At 35.2% G+C, this 15,432-nt stretch overlaps 1 protein-coding gene across 1 annotated transcript in view; it reads left to right on the top strand.

Annotated features, from left to right (window-relative positions):
- The window catches only part of LOC107558191 (EF-hand calcium-binding domain-containing protein 6), a 31,065-nt gene that overhangs the window by 5,334 nt on the left and 10,299 nt on the right, over positions 1 to 15,432 (top strand). The window contains exons 6-13 of the mRNA XM_016241812.1: positions 73 to 183; positions 308 to 441; positions 2,068 to 2,210; positions 2,301 to 2,497; positions 3,689 to 3,796; positions 4,186 to 4,251; positions 6,074 to 6,184; positions 14,342 to 14,441. Coding sequence (XP_016097298.1) covers positions 73 to 183; positions 308 to 441; positions 2,068 to 2,210; positions 2,301 to 2,497; positions 3,689 to 3,796; positions 4,186 to 4,251; positions 6,074 to 6,184; positions 14,342 to 14,441 — 970 coding nt within the window. The remainder of the gene's footprint in view (positions 1 to 72; positions 184 to 307; positions 442 to 2,067; positions 2,211 to 2,300; positions 2,498 to 3,688; positions 3,797 to 4,185; positions 4,252 to 6,073; positions 6,185 to 14,341; positions 14,442 to 15,432) is intronic.

Below are 15,432 nucleotides of genomic sequence, written 5' to 3'. Positions count from 1 at the left end.
CTTTTGAACGGTACTGTATAAACATGAAAAAATGAGCTTCTGATGAGCTGTTTGCCATTTCTTCTACTGTAGGTTTCTGGAGAGTCTTACTGAAAGCTGGATTTCTGCCCCAGAGTTCAGAAATATTCTCAACAAACTCAAACTTCACCTGAAAGATAATGATTTTGAAAAATTATGGAAAAGGTTTGAATTTTATTTATTTATGCGTTTATATATGATTTATACTGTCAAATCACTATATACGTTTTTAGATTATAATTGTCTATTTAAAAAAAAAACAATTAAAATGCCTATCTGTTTTAAACAGGTTAGATGTGGATGGACTTGGAGCAGTTAAACAGACTATTTTTCTAAAGAAATTGGGATTGAGCAGAAGGATTGAACCAAACAATGAGAAAAACTATCATACTTGCATTACCCCAAAACCTGAGGACACAAAAGGTAAAGTTTACATTTCAAATAAATGGTCCCCTTTTGAACTTTCTATTCCTCAAATAAGCATGAAAAAAAATGTATCCACAAAATATTAAGCAGCACAACACTGATAATAAGAAATGTTTCATGTGCACCAAATCAGCATATAAGAGGGATTTCTGAACCACAGAATAAATTGCATTTTAAAATATATTAAACCAATATTGATACAGTATATAAAATATAGAAATATATTTCTCAATATTACTTTATTATTGTATTTTTGATCAAACAAATATAGCCTTAAGAGACTTTCAAAAATGGTATAAAAAAAAAATCAAACCGACCCCAGACTTTTGAACGGTACTGTATAAACATGAAAAAATGAGCTTCTGATGAGCTGTTTGCCATTTCTTCTACTGTAGGTTTCTGGAGAGTCTTACTGAAAGCTGGATTTCTGCCCCAGAGTTCAGAAATATTCTCAACAAACTCAAACTTCACCTGAAAGATAATGATTTTGAAAAATTATGGAAAAGGTTTGAATTTTATTTATTTATGCGTTTATATATGATTTATACTGTCAAATCACTATATACGTTTTTAGATTATAATTGTCTATTTAAAAAAAAAACAATTAAAATGCCTATCTGTTTTAAACAGGTTAGATGTGGATGGACTTGGAGCAGTTAAACAGACTATTTTTCTAAAGAAATTGGGATTGAGCAGAAGGATTGAACCAAACAATGAGAAAAACTATCATACTTGCATTACCCCAAAACCTGAGGACACAAAAGGTAAAGTTACATGTTAGCAAATAATAATAACATTTGTAGAATACCAGTATCACAAGCATAATAGTTGTATTTATTTATTTATTGGATTTATAGTCTCCTCAACTGTCAATTTACAAAATAATCGATAATCAAATTTATCAAGAGGAGTCAATTTACAACAATAAACTCTGCACTAAAACAGTTTGTGTCCAATCACATTTTTAAGAAAATTATTAATTGAAATAAGTATAGATAAATGTGACCCTGGATCACAAAACCAGTCATAAGGGTCAACTTTTGTGAAATTGAGATTTATACACCACCTCAAAGCTGAATAAATAAGCTTTCCATTGATGTATGGTTTGTTAGGACAGGACAATATTTGGTCGAGATACAACTATTTGAAAATCTGGAATCTGAGGGTGCAAAAAAATCTAAATTTTGAGAAAATCGTCTTTAAAGTTGTCCAAATTAAGTTCTTAGTAATGCATATTACTAATCAAAAATTAAGTTTTTATATATTTACGGTAGGAAATTTACAAAATATCTTTATGGAACATGATCTTTACTTAATGTCCTAATGATTTTTGGCATAAAAGAAAAATCTATAATTTTGACCCATACAATGTATTTTTGGCTATCGCTACAAATATACCCTAGCGACTTAAGACTGGTTTAAGGGAGCTTTGGACAGACAAACTATAGAGGGTGCTGTGGTCCTGTTTCTTCAGAGTCCTTCTTCATGGATTTAACTTTTGCTTGGTTGTTTAATATGAACTCATAAGAAAAGTTAAATTTAATTAATCAGAGACCTGTCATTACAGAGTTTAAATGGTCATCTAATACATAATATCCTGTCATGCCTTCCTCTTCCCTGCAGCTCCTGGTAGGACACTCTCTAAAGCAGAAGAGGAGCGCCACACATCTATCGCCATAGAGACTTGGCTGAAGGAGAGATTCAGGGAAGGAGCTCAGAGGATGAAAGCAGAGTTTGATAAACTGGATCCTGAGAACAGTGGAAAGGTAGCAAACTGCAAATGACTTCACAAACAGACTGGTACAGAAATGTCAGGCATATTGATTCATGTAAATATTGTGTGTTTTGTTTTGTAGGTGAGGGCTGCAGACTTTCTGCAGGTGTTGAGGAAGTTTGACCTGCATCTGAAGAGAGAGCACCTGGCTCTGTTTCTGTCTCAGTGTGGTCTGAAGCTGAAAAAGGGTTGTGTACAGTACTTGAACTTCCTGCGCACCTTCCAGGACAGAAGTTCAGATGGCATCACTCACAAGATCATCTCCAATCCAAAACACCGGTCAGATCCACATCATAGCAATATCCTGATAATACTTATTCATATGGAGCTTTGAGCCCCCCAGGTTCCCAACACCTGCCATTCTGCAATTTTTTATTTATTTTTTGCAGCAAAGAGGAAACTCTTTTTCTTACTAAGGTTTTAAAAACATTTATAGCAGTCTCATGGCCTATATTTTTACATTTTCATAATTCATCATACCCTTGTGTTTTGTTTTTAAGAACATGAATAATTGAGAATTCATTTAGTATTTTTAGAGTATATTGAGTTATTATCCAGAATTTCAAAAAGTATGCATAATCAATGGAAAGAGAGCAATGATCTCCAACATTTCCAATAAATTATGTGCATGTTTTAAATCACATAGGTGCATCGATATACATGAATATTTCATATTTAAGTGTATTAATACAGGCATATGCCAGTTGTCTTATTTGGATTTTGAATTAATTGGGATATGACATATGTACATCACACATACATAATTGAATTATAACCTAAATTTATTTTGGCTAATATCAGAATATTTATCAGAAATTCACGTCAACAACCAAACAAAACTTTTATCTCACTACCCCAACATTTAATATTATTCTGTTCTGTCATCCGTAACAGTGCAATGTGGAAACAGAAACTCTGAGTCTTTTCTGTGCTTACACAGAACCCATATTACACAGACACATCCACATAAAGTTATCTTTAAGCCTTGTAGTCAAACTCTTTCCATTTCTAACAAGCTTACGGCCCATAGTTCTTCCCTGCCCTGGGTCACCCAGCACACAGGAATCAGTAAACAGCTGCTGAACACTAGGCCAAGCCTGACTGTGTTTGGTTTGATTAGGGTGGTCCACAGCTTAAAGGATTGGCGAATGAATAAAACGAGGCAGGCAAACAATTACAAAGTATAGAACCTTTCATCATGGTGACAAAATACAGTGGCCCCAAAAAGTATTGGGATAAGCCACACTTTACAATCTATGAATTTTATTGCATTAGATAACAAAATATTAGAACAAATGCAATCCGTAAACAAAAGATGATAGAACTTTTCTCCAATCTAACTTTATATTTTTGTAAGTATTTTCTTAATCACCTCTGACTCAGAATCATTTGTAGTGCATGTTTCAACCTTATACATTTTCTTGAGAAGAAAAAACAAGAAGAGCATGTTTTCATTTTTTCGCCCTGCAGGTTTCATTCTAATGAGAACATCAGTGGTGCTTCCTCTCTAAGTGCCATAGAGGTCAAATTAACTCGCCTGTTTCAGTCAGAGTACCTCTCCCTCCTCCAGACTTTTCAGTGAGTACAATCCCATTCTCTCTCTACCTCTCTCTTTCCTCTTCCACTCTTTCTTCTCTTTTTTCCTTGTGAACAAGACCCCATTAACGTCCTCTAAATTGAGAACAGGTATCTTTTCTCTCTCTATGAAAATTTTGGGTCAAAGGTTGACACGTTTTTTGGTCTCTTTAATTATAACTTTACATTGTTACTAAGAACCTCATCACGGAAACCCTTCTGTTTAAATGAGTTTCCTTTCAAACCACTTCAACTCCAAATCCTCTAGCTTGAAGCATCTCTCTTGAGTTTGAAAATCCAATTGTCTTACCTAAAGCTTATGCGCTCAGAAAATGCTCTATAATACTTTTACCAATATATGTGTGTATTTCTCTGTGTGTGTATTTTTATAGGAACATTGACAAGCTTAATAAAGGGACTATTAGTAAAGAAGAATTCAGAGCTGCTATGGAGAGCAGGTACACTCTTTCTATCTCTGATTAAGCTGCATGATTATTGTGATCAATTCTGAAATTGTTTTGTCAAATCACACATTCACATTGTCTGATCGAGTCTCACCTTCAGCATGTTTGCTTTAAAAATCGTCATCATCAGCACTCTCATTTAGTAACACAAAACACATTAAAATTACAAAAAGAATCAATTACTCTTTAGGTTAGGGAACACATATTCACTTTTAACTAAGTTTTCCCTCAATAAACTCCGTACTGCTTATTAGTATTAGATAGTAAGGCAGTTGTTGTAGTAATTATGCGTAGGTATGGGGTTGGGTTAAGGGATCTAAAATATGGTCATATAAAATAAGGCATTAATATGTGCTTTATAAGTACTACTAAACAGCCAATATGCTAGTAATATGATTGCTAATAAACAATTAGTTAATAGTGAATAGTTTTCCCTAAAGTGTTACCAAAGAGTCACTATCAAAATATCAAAGCTGGTCTTTTTTCACACAATGAAAATGTTGGCTGCACAATGTTGATTAAGTTCAGATAAAACATGATTTAAATGTTATGTTATGCTAGGACTGCTTGATAAAACTATACGACTAGACCAGTGGTTCTCAACCTATTTGACTCCAATTCCCTCCACATTATTTGAATCTTCCTCCAAAATATTTCTGGTACTTCTGTTGTAACAACACAGCTGCTCATTTTCAAATGTTTTTATGTACAGAAACTAGGATCAACATTATTACATATTAATATTTAATATTAAACAATTCAATATTAAACATTTTAAATATTAATATAATTAAATATGTTGATTATATGAAATAATTCATACTAAATTGATTAAATAAAATAATTATGAATAGTTACATTTCATAATTACATAATTTCATGAACAATGTTCTTTAGCATTTATTGATTTTTATTGCAAGTGAATTTAAATGACTAGTTGTTCATGATTACTTTTATTTATTTTACTAGTTTTTCATGCTTTTATGTATTTATATATGTTCTCACTCTCTCACAAATGGAAATTTCCCAGAAATGTCTGCCTGAGAAAATATTTTACAGCTTGGCATAATTAGAAAATGTATACTATAAATGTATGGTGTTTGTTTATTTGTGTATGCATGTATTTTAAATCATTTTAAGCCATCTTGTGGCCCCATTGGAAGTTTGAAAAGGCCCCCTAGTGGGTTCTGGCCCCCTGTGAGAACCACTGTACTAAACAGACATCTGAATTACTAAATTGTTAAAAAATAATTCACAGTAATCCAGGACTGTGACTGGTGCCCCCTCAGAAAAACCCTGCCTTATGTTGTCCTAAATGGAGTGAGAACCTAATTTACTCAAATTACTAAAGACTGAAACTCCCCTGTCTTTTCTCTCTGTCCTTTAAAACACATTTACCTCACCATAATCCTCTTTATTTGAGTATGTAGTATTGTAGTCAGTGTGGACCGTGTCTGTCAGATCTGAAGGACAATCTCACATTTTTATTCATAATCTTTGATAAGTTCATTTGTCTTTATCTATGTTTTCTGGAGCGAGTAATGGTTGTAGTTTGTATGAGTGCATATTTGAGGGTGTGCATACGTGTATGTAAAGTCTAATCCCTTGATTGACTGGCTAGTGTGTGTCCAGCTCTGTACGATGGCCGGGTGAAGAGGGCAGTTGACCTTATGACCTCTTGACTCTGCAGTGTGCGAGAGGGTCAATGAGTGGCGTATGCTTAAAGCCTGCTGGACTGGCCAGCCCTATGAGTGGACTCTCGGGCTGCGGTGGCATCAGTGATCCCGTGGTGACCTTCCTCTGACCTTTTCCACAGGTTTGGCCTGGAGATTTCCAACCCTCAGTTTGAGCAGCTGCTGGACAGGCTCCCTCTTGACCGCCATGGAAATGTGCAGTACCCGATCTTCATGGCAGCTTTTGACACCAGGTACAGGCCCTTTTGACCGGTCAGGTCAGCATTTGTTGAATCACTGTTCACTGCACACAAGCTTTGGATTTGGTTTTGAATATAATTCTTAATTTAATGTTGGTATCATATTCAAGATTTAAATAAATGAACATAGTAGTACCACAAATATTACAAATGTAATGAACTTAGTAAGTAGAGGAATTAGTAAGAAGGCAAGGTCTCCATTAACTTTAGAACTCACTGTTAACTTCAAGCTTAAAAAAAGAGTCTTCTTTACATTTTTATGGGCTCTTGCAATCTGTTTAGAAAAACATTTGATTCCATAGAGCTCAATAACTGATGGAAAAATCGTATGGATTTGGAATAACATAAACAATAGTTTAATTAATTTATTTAGATGTTTCAATTCATGACCATCCATTTGTGTGAAAGTAGTCTACAGCTAAAAGGCACTGAATAGAAATTTTATATACTGTACATATTTTGATATTTCATTTTGATGTAATTCTGCAAATAACACAGTTCGTGAAGAATACAGACATGCCACGTTTACATTTCTATACGTTTTACTTTTAAATAGTTAAATCACAGTGATTTTTCTTACATTTTTACTGTCTAGCCAAATACTGAAAATCTAAGAGAAAATATGATTATATGAAAATATAAAAATAAGAGACAACACCAGCATGAAGTAACACAACGTTTCCTTTGCTAATCATTTATATGTACTGTTTTATTAACCAGTTTTTACTAAGTTTACTAAAAATGTAAAATATTTTCTGATCAGCAGACAATACAAGCCATCATTTAAATGAAAAGCATTGGAATTGTATTGTGTCCAACATAAAGTATTCTTTTATTAGTGTGTGTTTGGTAAATATGGCTACAACAGTTTGTGTGATTTGTATTCAGGAAGAGGGAAGAGATTAGGTCTATAGTGACATTATGCTTCAGGGTGGCTCTTTTCTTTGCTTTTGTATTTTTGTCATTGTGTTTGTCTGGTAGGATGCCACAGAAAAAAATAGTCTACGTTAGCCTAAAAATAATGTTTAGGTTTATGCAAACACTTGTACACATATTATGATATATATAACTGATATGATTGAAGCTGATTTGCAAGAATAATCATCCTAGAATTTAACAAGTAATTTTTCAACTCAAAGCCATGGTTGTCCTGGCATAAAGAATTTTGAATGTCAATTACCGAACAATTGCCGAATCAACAGAACTTGAAAGATATTGTTATATCTAAACTTGTTTTTGAACTCAAATATATGCTGCTGAAAACAGTGGTAAACCAGTGATGAAATAAATGCAACATATGCCTTTGTCGGGGAACATATAGATAGACAAATATGAGAATAACCATATTGTACGTAACACGTAACAACAAATACGTACACGCAACATGTACGTATTTGTTGCAATGAGCCCCTCACATTTGTGTGTTTGTGCTAAGATGCTTAAAAATGGTTGGATATGAGGATTAGGATCTGACCACCCTGGAGGACCCATGTGAACTCCCCTAACCACCTAATGAATGACCAACAATAACCAACGCAATGTAAACGTTTCTTAAATGGAACAGGGTAATGAATTTTAATCTGCTAGAGTAGCAGCTCTGAGACATGCGGTTTTAGTGTGTGTGTATTTCTAGGGTGCGTGCACGCATCAAATGGGGGCAGGGTATAAGCTTAGCTGCTCATTTTATTTTCTCTCAGTGTGTGTAGGGGATAAAGACCTAGAAAACCAGCCTGGCTTAGTTGACAGGTGACAAGGGTTATTCTGAATGGGGATTTTGTAATACTAACAGTGGGGAAAAAGCCCATGCAGCAAGGGACCTCCTGAATAGAGAGAAAGAAAACTTTAGAACTTCTGTACTCGCAGAGAACAGTGAGAAAGACCGACCATGCCCCGCCAATGACAGCTACAAACTCTCGTTCTCTCTCTGTCCCATGAGAAATGCTAAATCATTCATGCTAAAGCGGCCTGATCCCAGTGTCAGTAGATCCTGTGTGGCATTTCCTCTGTTTGGGTGAAACTTTGACATGTTAGTCAAACAGAGCTTTAGCTGTCAACATTCAGACCTCACCAGATTAACACCGCTCACATCCCGCTCTAGCTTTCTTCTGAGTTTAATCACATTATTGTACCTTATATTGGATGTTTAATAGCAACAATAAAAATTAATGCATTTGTATACATGGAAATAATATAATATTTGTTATAAGATCTATCTGTCAGGATATATCAGATTTTGCTGTACAAAACCACCCAGCTCAGGTTACTTTCCATCAGTTTCTATCAGCCAGAAAAGCAGGAGCCAGGTGATGAAGTGGTGTTTAAAATGAGTAGAAATTCTGGAATCATTTTAGTTGTCTTTGTTAAAGCTTGGACCAGAAAAAAAAAATCAAAATGTGTTGCTATAACAAACAAAGGGAATGGAAATGTACTACTGCTGGACTTTCTCAACCTCTTATCTGCAAATATTATATCATATATCATATCATATCACATCATATATCAATGTTTCAAAAGTTTTGGTGTCAGAATGATTTTTTTTCAGCATTCAACTGATATTAAAAAATGACAGTAAAGACATTGTAACATTACAGTCTTTTAAAAATAAATGCTATTCTTTTGAACTTTCTATTCATCCAAAAATCCTGAAAAAATGTATTGCAGTTTTCACAAAAAATAAATAAAATTTTAATTAAATGAAAATATTAAGCAGCACAACTGTTTTCAACACTGATAATAATAATAATAATAATAATAAATATTTCTTGAGCAACAAATCAGCATATTAGAATGATTTCTGAAGTATCATGTGACAATGAAGACTGGAGTAATGATGCTGAAAATTCATCACAGGAATAAATTACATTTTAAAATATATTCAAATAGAAAACGGTTTTTAAATTGTAATAATATTTCACAATATTACTGTTTTTACTCTATTTTACTGTAATATAATATATTTTCTCATTCCTCTTTGAGAGTTCAAACAGATATGTTGCTTTTAAGAAATTCAAATTATTTGAGAGGCTAGTAAGCATCTTGAGGTACAGCCCCATCTATTAAGATGAATTTCATGAATTTCACACATCACGGTATTCACTTCTGCACATTTGCATGCTTGACTTAATGTTTGTTTGTACTGTTTGAAAAGTATAAAGATCTGATGAATATGTATCATCAGTTATTTACTTTTTGATGACCTCCACCATGAAAGATTACACTATATCAGTCTTTTTGTACTGTAAACCTTTGGTAATTAGAAGATGTGTAGTGTTAAGAGAGTTTCCTCAGCCTCGATTTAGCTCGATTTGTCTGCCTCTCTCTGTAGTTTTAGAGGGTGTTGGGCCTCTCACAGTTTGTGTGGTCCCTATGGTGAGACCGAGAAACCAAGCAGTCATAGGATGGGTAGATGTCAGATCTTCGTGTGGGAACCTCAGACGTCAAAATCCCAGATACCCCACCCTAATCTCCAGCAAAACATTTTGTTTTTCCTCTTTCTCTCTCTTCGGTCCCTCTCTCTCTTTCCTTTCCTCCCTCCACCCATTTAGAGCTTTAATTTTTATTCATGGGGTGTGAAGGGGTTGAGACGAGGGTGTGGGGACAGGATCGGGATGGAAGGGGATAACTTCTTGAGCTGGGTCCAGGGCTCAGACCAGCACAGCTGACAATGGCCTCAGTGTTGTGCTGGGTGTTGTGAGCAGGCCGTTTGGACATTCTTTCCCTGTCAGTGGAAGCAGATCTGGGAGGTAGCGGTGCCCGGGATTACCATCTCATTAATAGCAGCCATGACTTTTGTTCAAAGAACGACTTGTGTAATGTTGCCGTGTGGATGATGGGTAATCCGCTGAAGCTGCAGCTGTAGGGCACACTGGACACACACACACACACACACACACACACACACTGTGACTATACAATGTGACTCCTTTTATGAAAGAGGCATTGAAAACACACATAAAATTACAGATGTCGATATTGACAGGCGAACTGACCATCAACCGCAAACCAACCTAAAAATGAATTTTAATATCAAAACTGCATTAAATGAAAGCATGAGGCAGCTTGATCAGGGAAAGACAGTAACCGGTCAGTCTTTTCAGACCTACAAACCCCATTATTATAAAGCAACATTTTTTTGAGTAGCATATATATTTATATATAACCCTTTTTAAAGAACATAACAATACTTGATTAAAGTATTAATCAAGTGTTGATTAATACTGTAAGAGGCAGATGTAGAGAAAAAAAATTATAGTATACAAAACGCATAAAGACAATATCTCAGAAAGAATGTTCAGAAGGTTCTGATATGTACCATATATATAGTAAACTATTTTGTTAGAGAAATGCATACTTTTATTCAGCCAGGATGCATTAAATTGGTTAAAAGTGATAAAAATGAATGTAATAAAGATTTCTATTTAAAAAAATATATTTTAATACTGTAAATGCTGTTCTTTTAAACTTTATATTCATCAAAATACTGATAACAGTTCCCACAAATATATGAAGCAGCACAACTATTTTCAATATTGATAATAATAATAATAAATGTTTCTTGACCACTAAGTCAGCATATTAGAATTATTTTTGTTAAAAAACAGCTTTGCCATCGCAGGAATAAATTATATTTTACAATATATTAAAATTGAAAAGATTATTTTAACTTGTAATAATATTTAACAATATTACAGTATTATTTTTGATGGAATAAATGCAGCCTTGGTAAGCATTAAGGAGACTTTTTTAAACATTTAAAAATCTTACCAACCCCAACATTTTGAATACTAGTGAATATTGGATTTGTTTTTATATTTTGGTTGTTATCTTGTTGCTGTTGTTGTGGATGTTTGCTAGGATGTTTTAGATAGTTGCTTAAGTCAAATCAAAAGACTGATTGCTTGGAAAAGTAATAGCACACTGTATTTTTGTTGTATCATTCATATCATACATCAAAGCAGAAGATATTTTGAAGAACATTCCAACTGTTTTTGTCCATACAATGACAGTCAGTGGGGTCCAAAACAATATTTTTCAAAATAGCTTCTTTTGTCTAGTAGTAAGAAATGCAAACAGGTGTGGAACAACATGGAAGTGAGGAAATGATGACATAATTTTAATTTTGGGGTAAATGATCAAAAGTAAATCACACAAACACACACATACATTCTCAGTCTGAGCTCCTGCAGCTCACTCATGTGGCTCTTGTAGTCTCTTTCACACATTCCTCTCTCTACACACACACACAGACGTCTCCTGCTCTTAGATGGTGGCCCAGATTAAACAGAACAATACAGTCCAAACGTGATAAATGTGCATCTACTTATTCCTCTTTTTCACTCCCTCACTCAGTCCATCCATCCTCAGACGAGATGAACTGAAAGCGAAATAAGCAGCCCATTCATTCACCAGTTATCTCTGTGGGCATCTGTATCTCATCTCTGCGAGTGATGGGACTCCTCCCTCCCTCTTCTTTTAATTTCAAATCCCTCTATCTCAGCTTGTGGAGAACAGTGGGTCCGCAAGGAGTTCAACCGACCCCTCGTCTGTTAAAACAACACGCTCTCTCTCTTCTCTGAAGATCAGTCGTCTGAGGAAGAGAGGGGGTCTTCCAGTGACTCTGAATCAGATCTGAATCTGGGTGGAAATCTGAATGTAAAGTAATCTAAGCAATATTTAGCATGTAAAAATGTCTAAATTCAAAACCATCATTACTTCGTCATGCAGTTTGAACTGGCAGAACTGAGTAGATGGGGGGAGAACATTTTTAAAGGCCGAACTATACTCAATGTATGATAAAACATTTTCTCAGCTACATTTTTGTAAAATAACATATATAGAATAATTTAAATAGAATAAGACTATTATCACTTCCAATCAGTAGCTTGAAAATGTTTCAAGAGTAATTGGAGGTTTTGACATGATTAAGAATCCTTAAAAAAACTTTGTACTTAAAAAAACTTTGTACTACTTTATAATGTGTAAACAAATATATAGTATGTTTTTTTTGTCTTTGACTGCCTTTAAATTGTTTTATTGATTGAACATGAAAATGGAAATATAATATTAAATCAGGTTCAACTGAAGTTGTTGCTCCCTTAAGGATTTTTCTTAGAACTATACTCAATGTATGATAAAACATTTTCTCAGCTACATTTTTGTAAAATAACATATATAGAATAATTTAAATAGAATAAGACTATTATCACTTCCAATCAGTAGCATGAAAATGTTTCAAGAGTAATTGGAGGTTTTGACATGATTAAGAATCCTTAAAAAAAACTTTGTACTTAAAAAAACTTTGTACTACTTTATAATGTGTAAACAAATATATAGTATGTTTTTTTTGTCTTTGACTGCCTTTAAATTGTTTTATTGATTGAACATGAAAATGGAAATATAATATTAAATCAGGTTCAACTGAAGTTGTTGCTCCCTTAAGGATTTTTCTTCCATATCTATATCAAAATGTGCATACTGCAAATACTAAGTTATATATTCTTTCTGGAGCAAACTGAAATGTTTTTGGTGTGTGTAATAGTGAAGTCTTGTGATATCAGTTTTTCACACCTAGCAAAAATAAATCAGAAAAGAAAGGGTAAATTTTTACCAAAAAGTTTTACATTTCTAGCTTTTCTAGCAAGTCAAACTAAGAGTCATGTGCCCCCTCATGGGCATAAAAGAGACATGCATGTGAATTACCTTAAGTGATTATCTGGAAAACAAATGCAAAAGCTGCTAATTTGTTTACTGTCTATAGCAGTGTGTAGCTATAATAAGTAAATAACTCAACTGCTTATTTTTTCATTATTTTTGTTTTTTATTTTATGACTTTATCATATATTCTTAAAAATATTTTACTGTTTTACTTGACTTTATTACTATTTTATTTTCAGTTATCTTTTATTATTTTTTGTTATTTTATTTTTTGTTTATTTTAGTCCTTCAGTTCATATGTACCATCACATCCCAATATCTGCTTAACTTATACAGTAGGAGTAACTAACATAGACTTTTAAAAACTCGATTTAAAATTTTTATTTTAGATTTTAGAGTTTAAATTTTTGGGAAATCTTGTAACCCGACTCAGTGGATCTTTGGCTCATTTCACTTTTAGTTTGAGTGTCTGTTTGTGTTATATGCTAGTGTGATGTCACGTCCTGCTGTGTTGGTTTTGTGGCAGGGCTGCTGGACATGGGCGTCCTGCTGAGATGTCCGTGGCTGGGTCACAAGGTCTCTTCCCTCAGCTTCCGACAGGTCCACTAATAGACTCAACCGCTGAATATGATGAATTAACCGTATTTAGCTCTATATCTGTTCTGCCGTGACAAGCAGATTGGCAAATGGAGACTCACTCTTTGTTAATTGCATTTTTCAGGAACTTTTCTCAGCTAGCTTTCAGTAAACTCTTATTTTGGCTCATTCAGGTCAGCTTAACTGTTGAAAAGAGCAGTTTGTCTTGAGAAAATCCTGAAGGCACGTTCACGTTGTCATCGGCACAATGCACAAACACAAACTTAATGCCTCTTGCAGTCAGTGTCACTGCAGTTTGTCTCTTTGAACTGCTATCGACATTATTTGAAGCATCTGTCTTTTAAATCTCGCCATCTTTCTCTGTCCCTCCCTTCTATTTCTTCCTTTACACAGTGTGTCTAACTCTGCTCTAGCCCATGACCTCTCAAGCCACCAGTCCGCCCACCTCGTTCGGACTGTGGCCCTAAGATGGCCCAGATCACTGCCCCAAAGCCTAGGGAGTGGTTGTCCTCTCTTGAGCACAAAAGAGCCACGGCTATCCGCTCAGCCGAGTCCGGCCCCCATCAACCCATCCAAGCGCACAGGGAATGCATTAGCACAGGCTGGGCTTTGTGCGTCCGATTTTTCTCATGTGCTTCTTCATAGTTTCGCTAACACTTCAAGAACGTCAGGTGTCTGCCTTGTTTGACCACTCCAGTTGCTCTCAAAGCGGTCAGCACAGCAAGGCCGTTTCGTTGTCAGGTCTTGTAGCTCTCCCTGTTCGCCACTCAAGCGAGAACGGCACAAAGCGGGTCGCTCATTCTAAGGGTTCCTCAGGGCTTCTCTTATATTGTATGAAGTAATATTAAAAGATCTAAAAACCAAAGCCATGGTCTCAAGGACTTTTTCTTGCTCCCTCAGGAAAGGAGTTCCCAGCCTCTTCCAGGCAGCCGCCCAGCCTGTCTTGAACCATGATTCAGGTGAGGAGAAGGGCTCAGAGGAGGATCGGAGTGACCATGAGGTATGATCTCATGTGACTTCATAATTCATCAATTGTAAATTCCCAGATGTACAATGCTGCTTTTCAACCTAAACAATTCAAAAGTTTGGTATTGGTAAGATTTCTTAAAGATACCATAGAATGGAAAACTGTATTTACCTTGGCATAGTTGAATAATAACAGTTCAGTACATAGAAATGACATACCGTGAGCCTCAACCACCATTGTTTCCTCCTTCTTATGTAAATCTCGTGCATGCTCGTGACCACTGAAAAATAGGCGAATCAGAACATAACACCGACTGTGACGTTACATTCGGGATCACTAATAGTTACGCCCCCAACATTTGCATATACCCGCCCATGTTCTATGCCAGCTGCCAGCCGAACCTGCACAGCCGAATCATCAGAAGTTCTGCAGGTATTGTGAAGAAACAAGCGAGGATAATAGCGAAAACGGCAGATCATGGAAATAAATGTTATGTTCCAGGCTGTGCAGGGATGGGTTGGTGTCTGTATTCAGAAAAGCACGGAAAACAAATAATGCACGTTTTAATAAAATAACGCGGGCCACTAAAGGGACATGGTTAGCTGCTTGCTAGCGGTAGCCTGTTACATTACAGTAGATAAGATTTCACTTAGCACATAAACAGAGTAAGGAGCGATGACTGAGGATGATGGCGAATGATTTACAGATCCTGAGCACCACTGACAAGCTTCTGATCTTGTAAAATGTGTGGTAAGTACTGCCGCTGTAGTTTACACAGAGCACGTGCGATCACAAATCTCGAAAGTGAAAGTAAAATGATCGTGCATTCGAAAGTTTCAATGCCCCGTATATTAATAGCGACTACCTGATTCCCGCATTTTATATACAGTATAATTACCCAACGATATAACTGTGAGAGATAGTATTGAAATATATATTTTCCCTGTGTTTCCTTCCTGCTGTGTGAGCTACTGAATCAGAGCAGAGCTCAACATTATTATTCATGACCCTTCCAAATAAGGTA

This window comes from Sinocyclocheilus grahami, unplaced genomic scaffold, assembly GCF_001515645.1.
Source record: "Sinocyclocheilus grahami isolate Dianchi unplaced genomic scaffold, SAMN03320097.WGS_v1.1 scaffold635.1, whole genome shotgun sequence".
In the NCBI taxonomy this organism is placed as follows: domain Eukaryota; kingdom Metazoa; phylum Chordata; class Actinopteri; order Cypriniformes; family Cyprinidae; genus Sinocyclocheilus; species Sinocyclocheilus grahami.
Note: the sequence above shows the minus strand (reverse complement) of the source record. Positions and strands in the feature narration are given on the sequence as shown.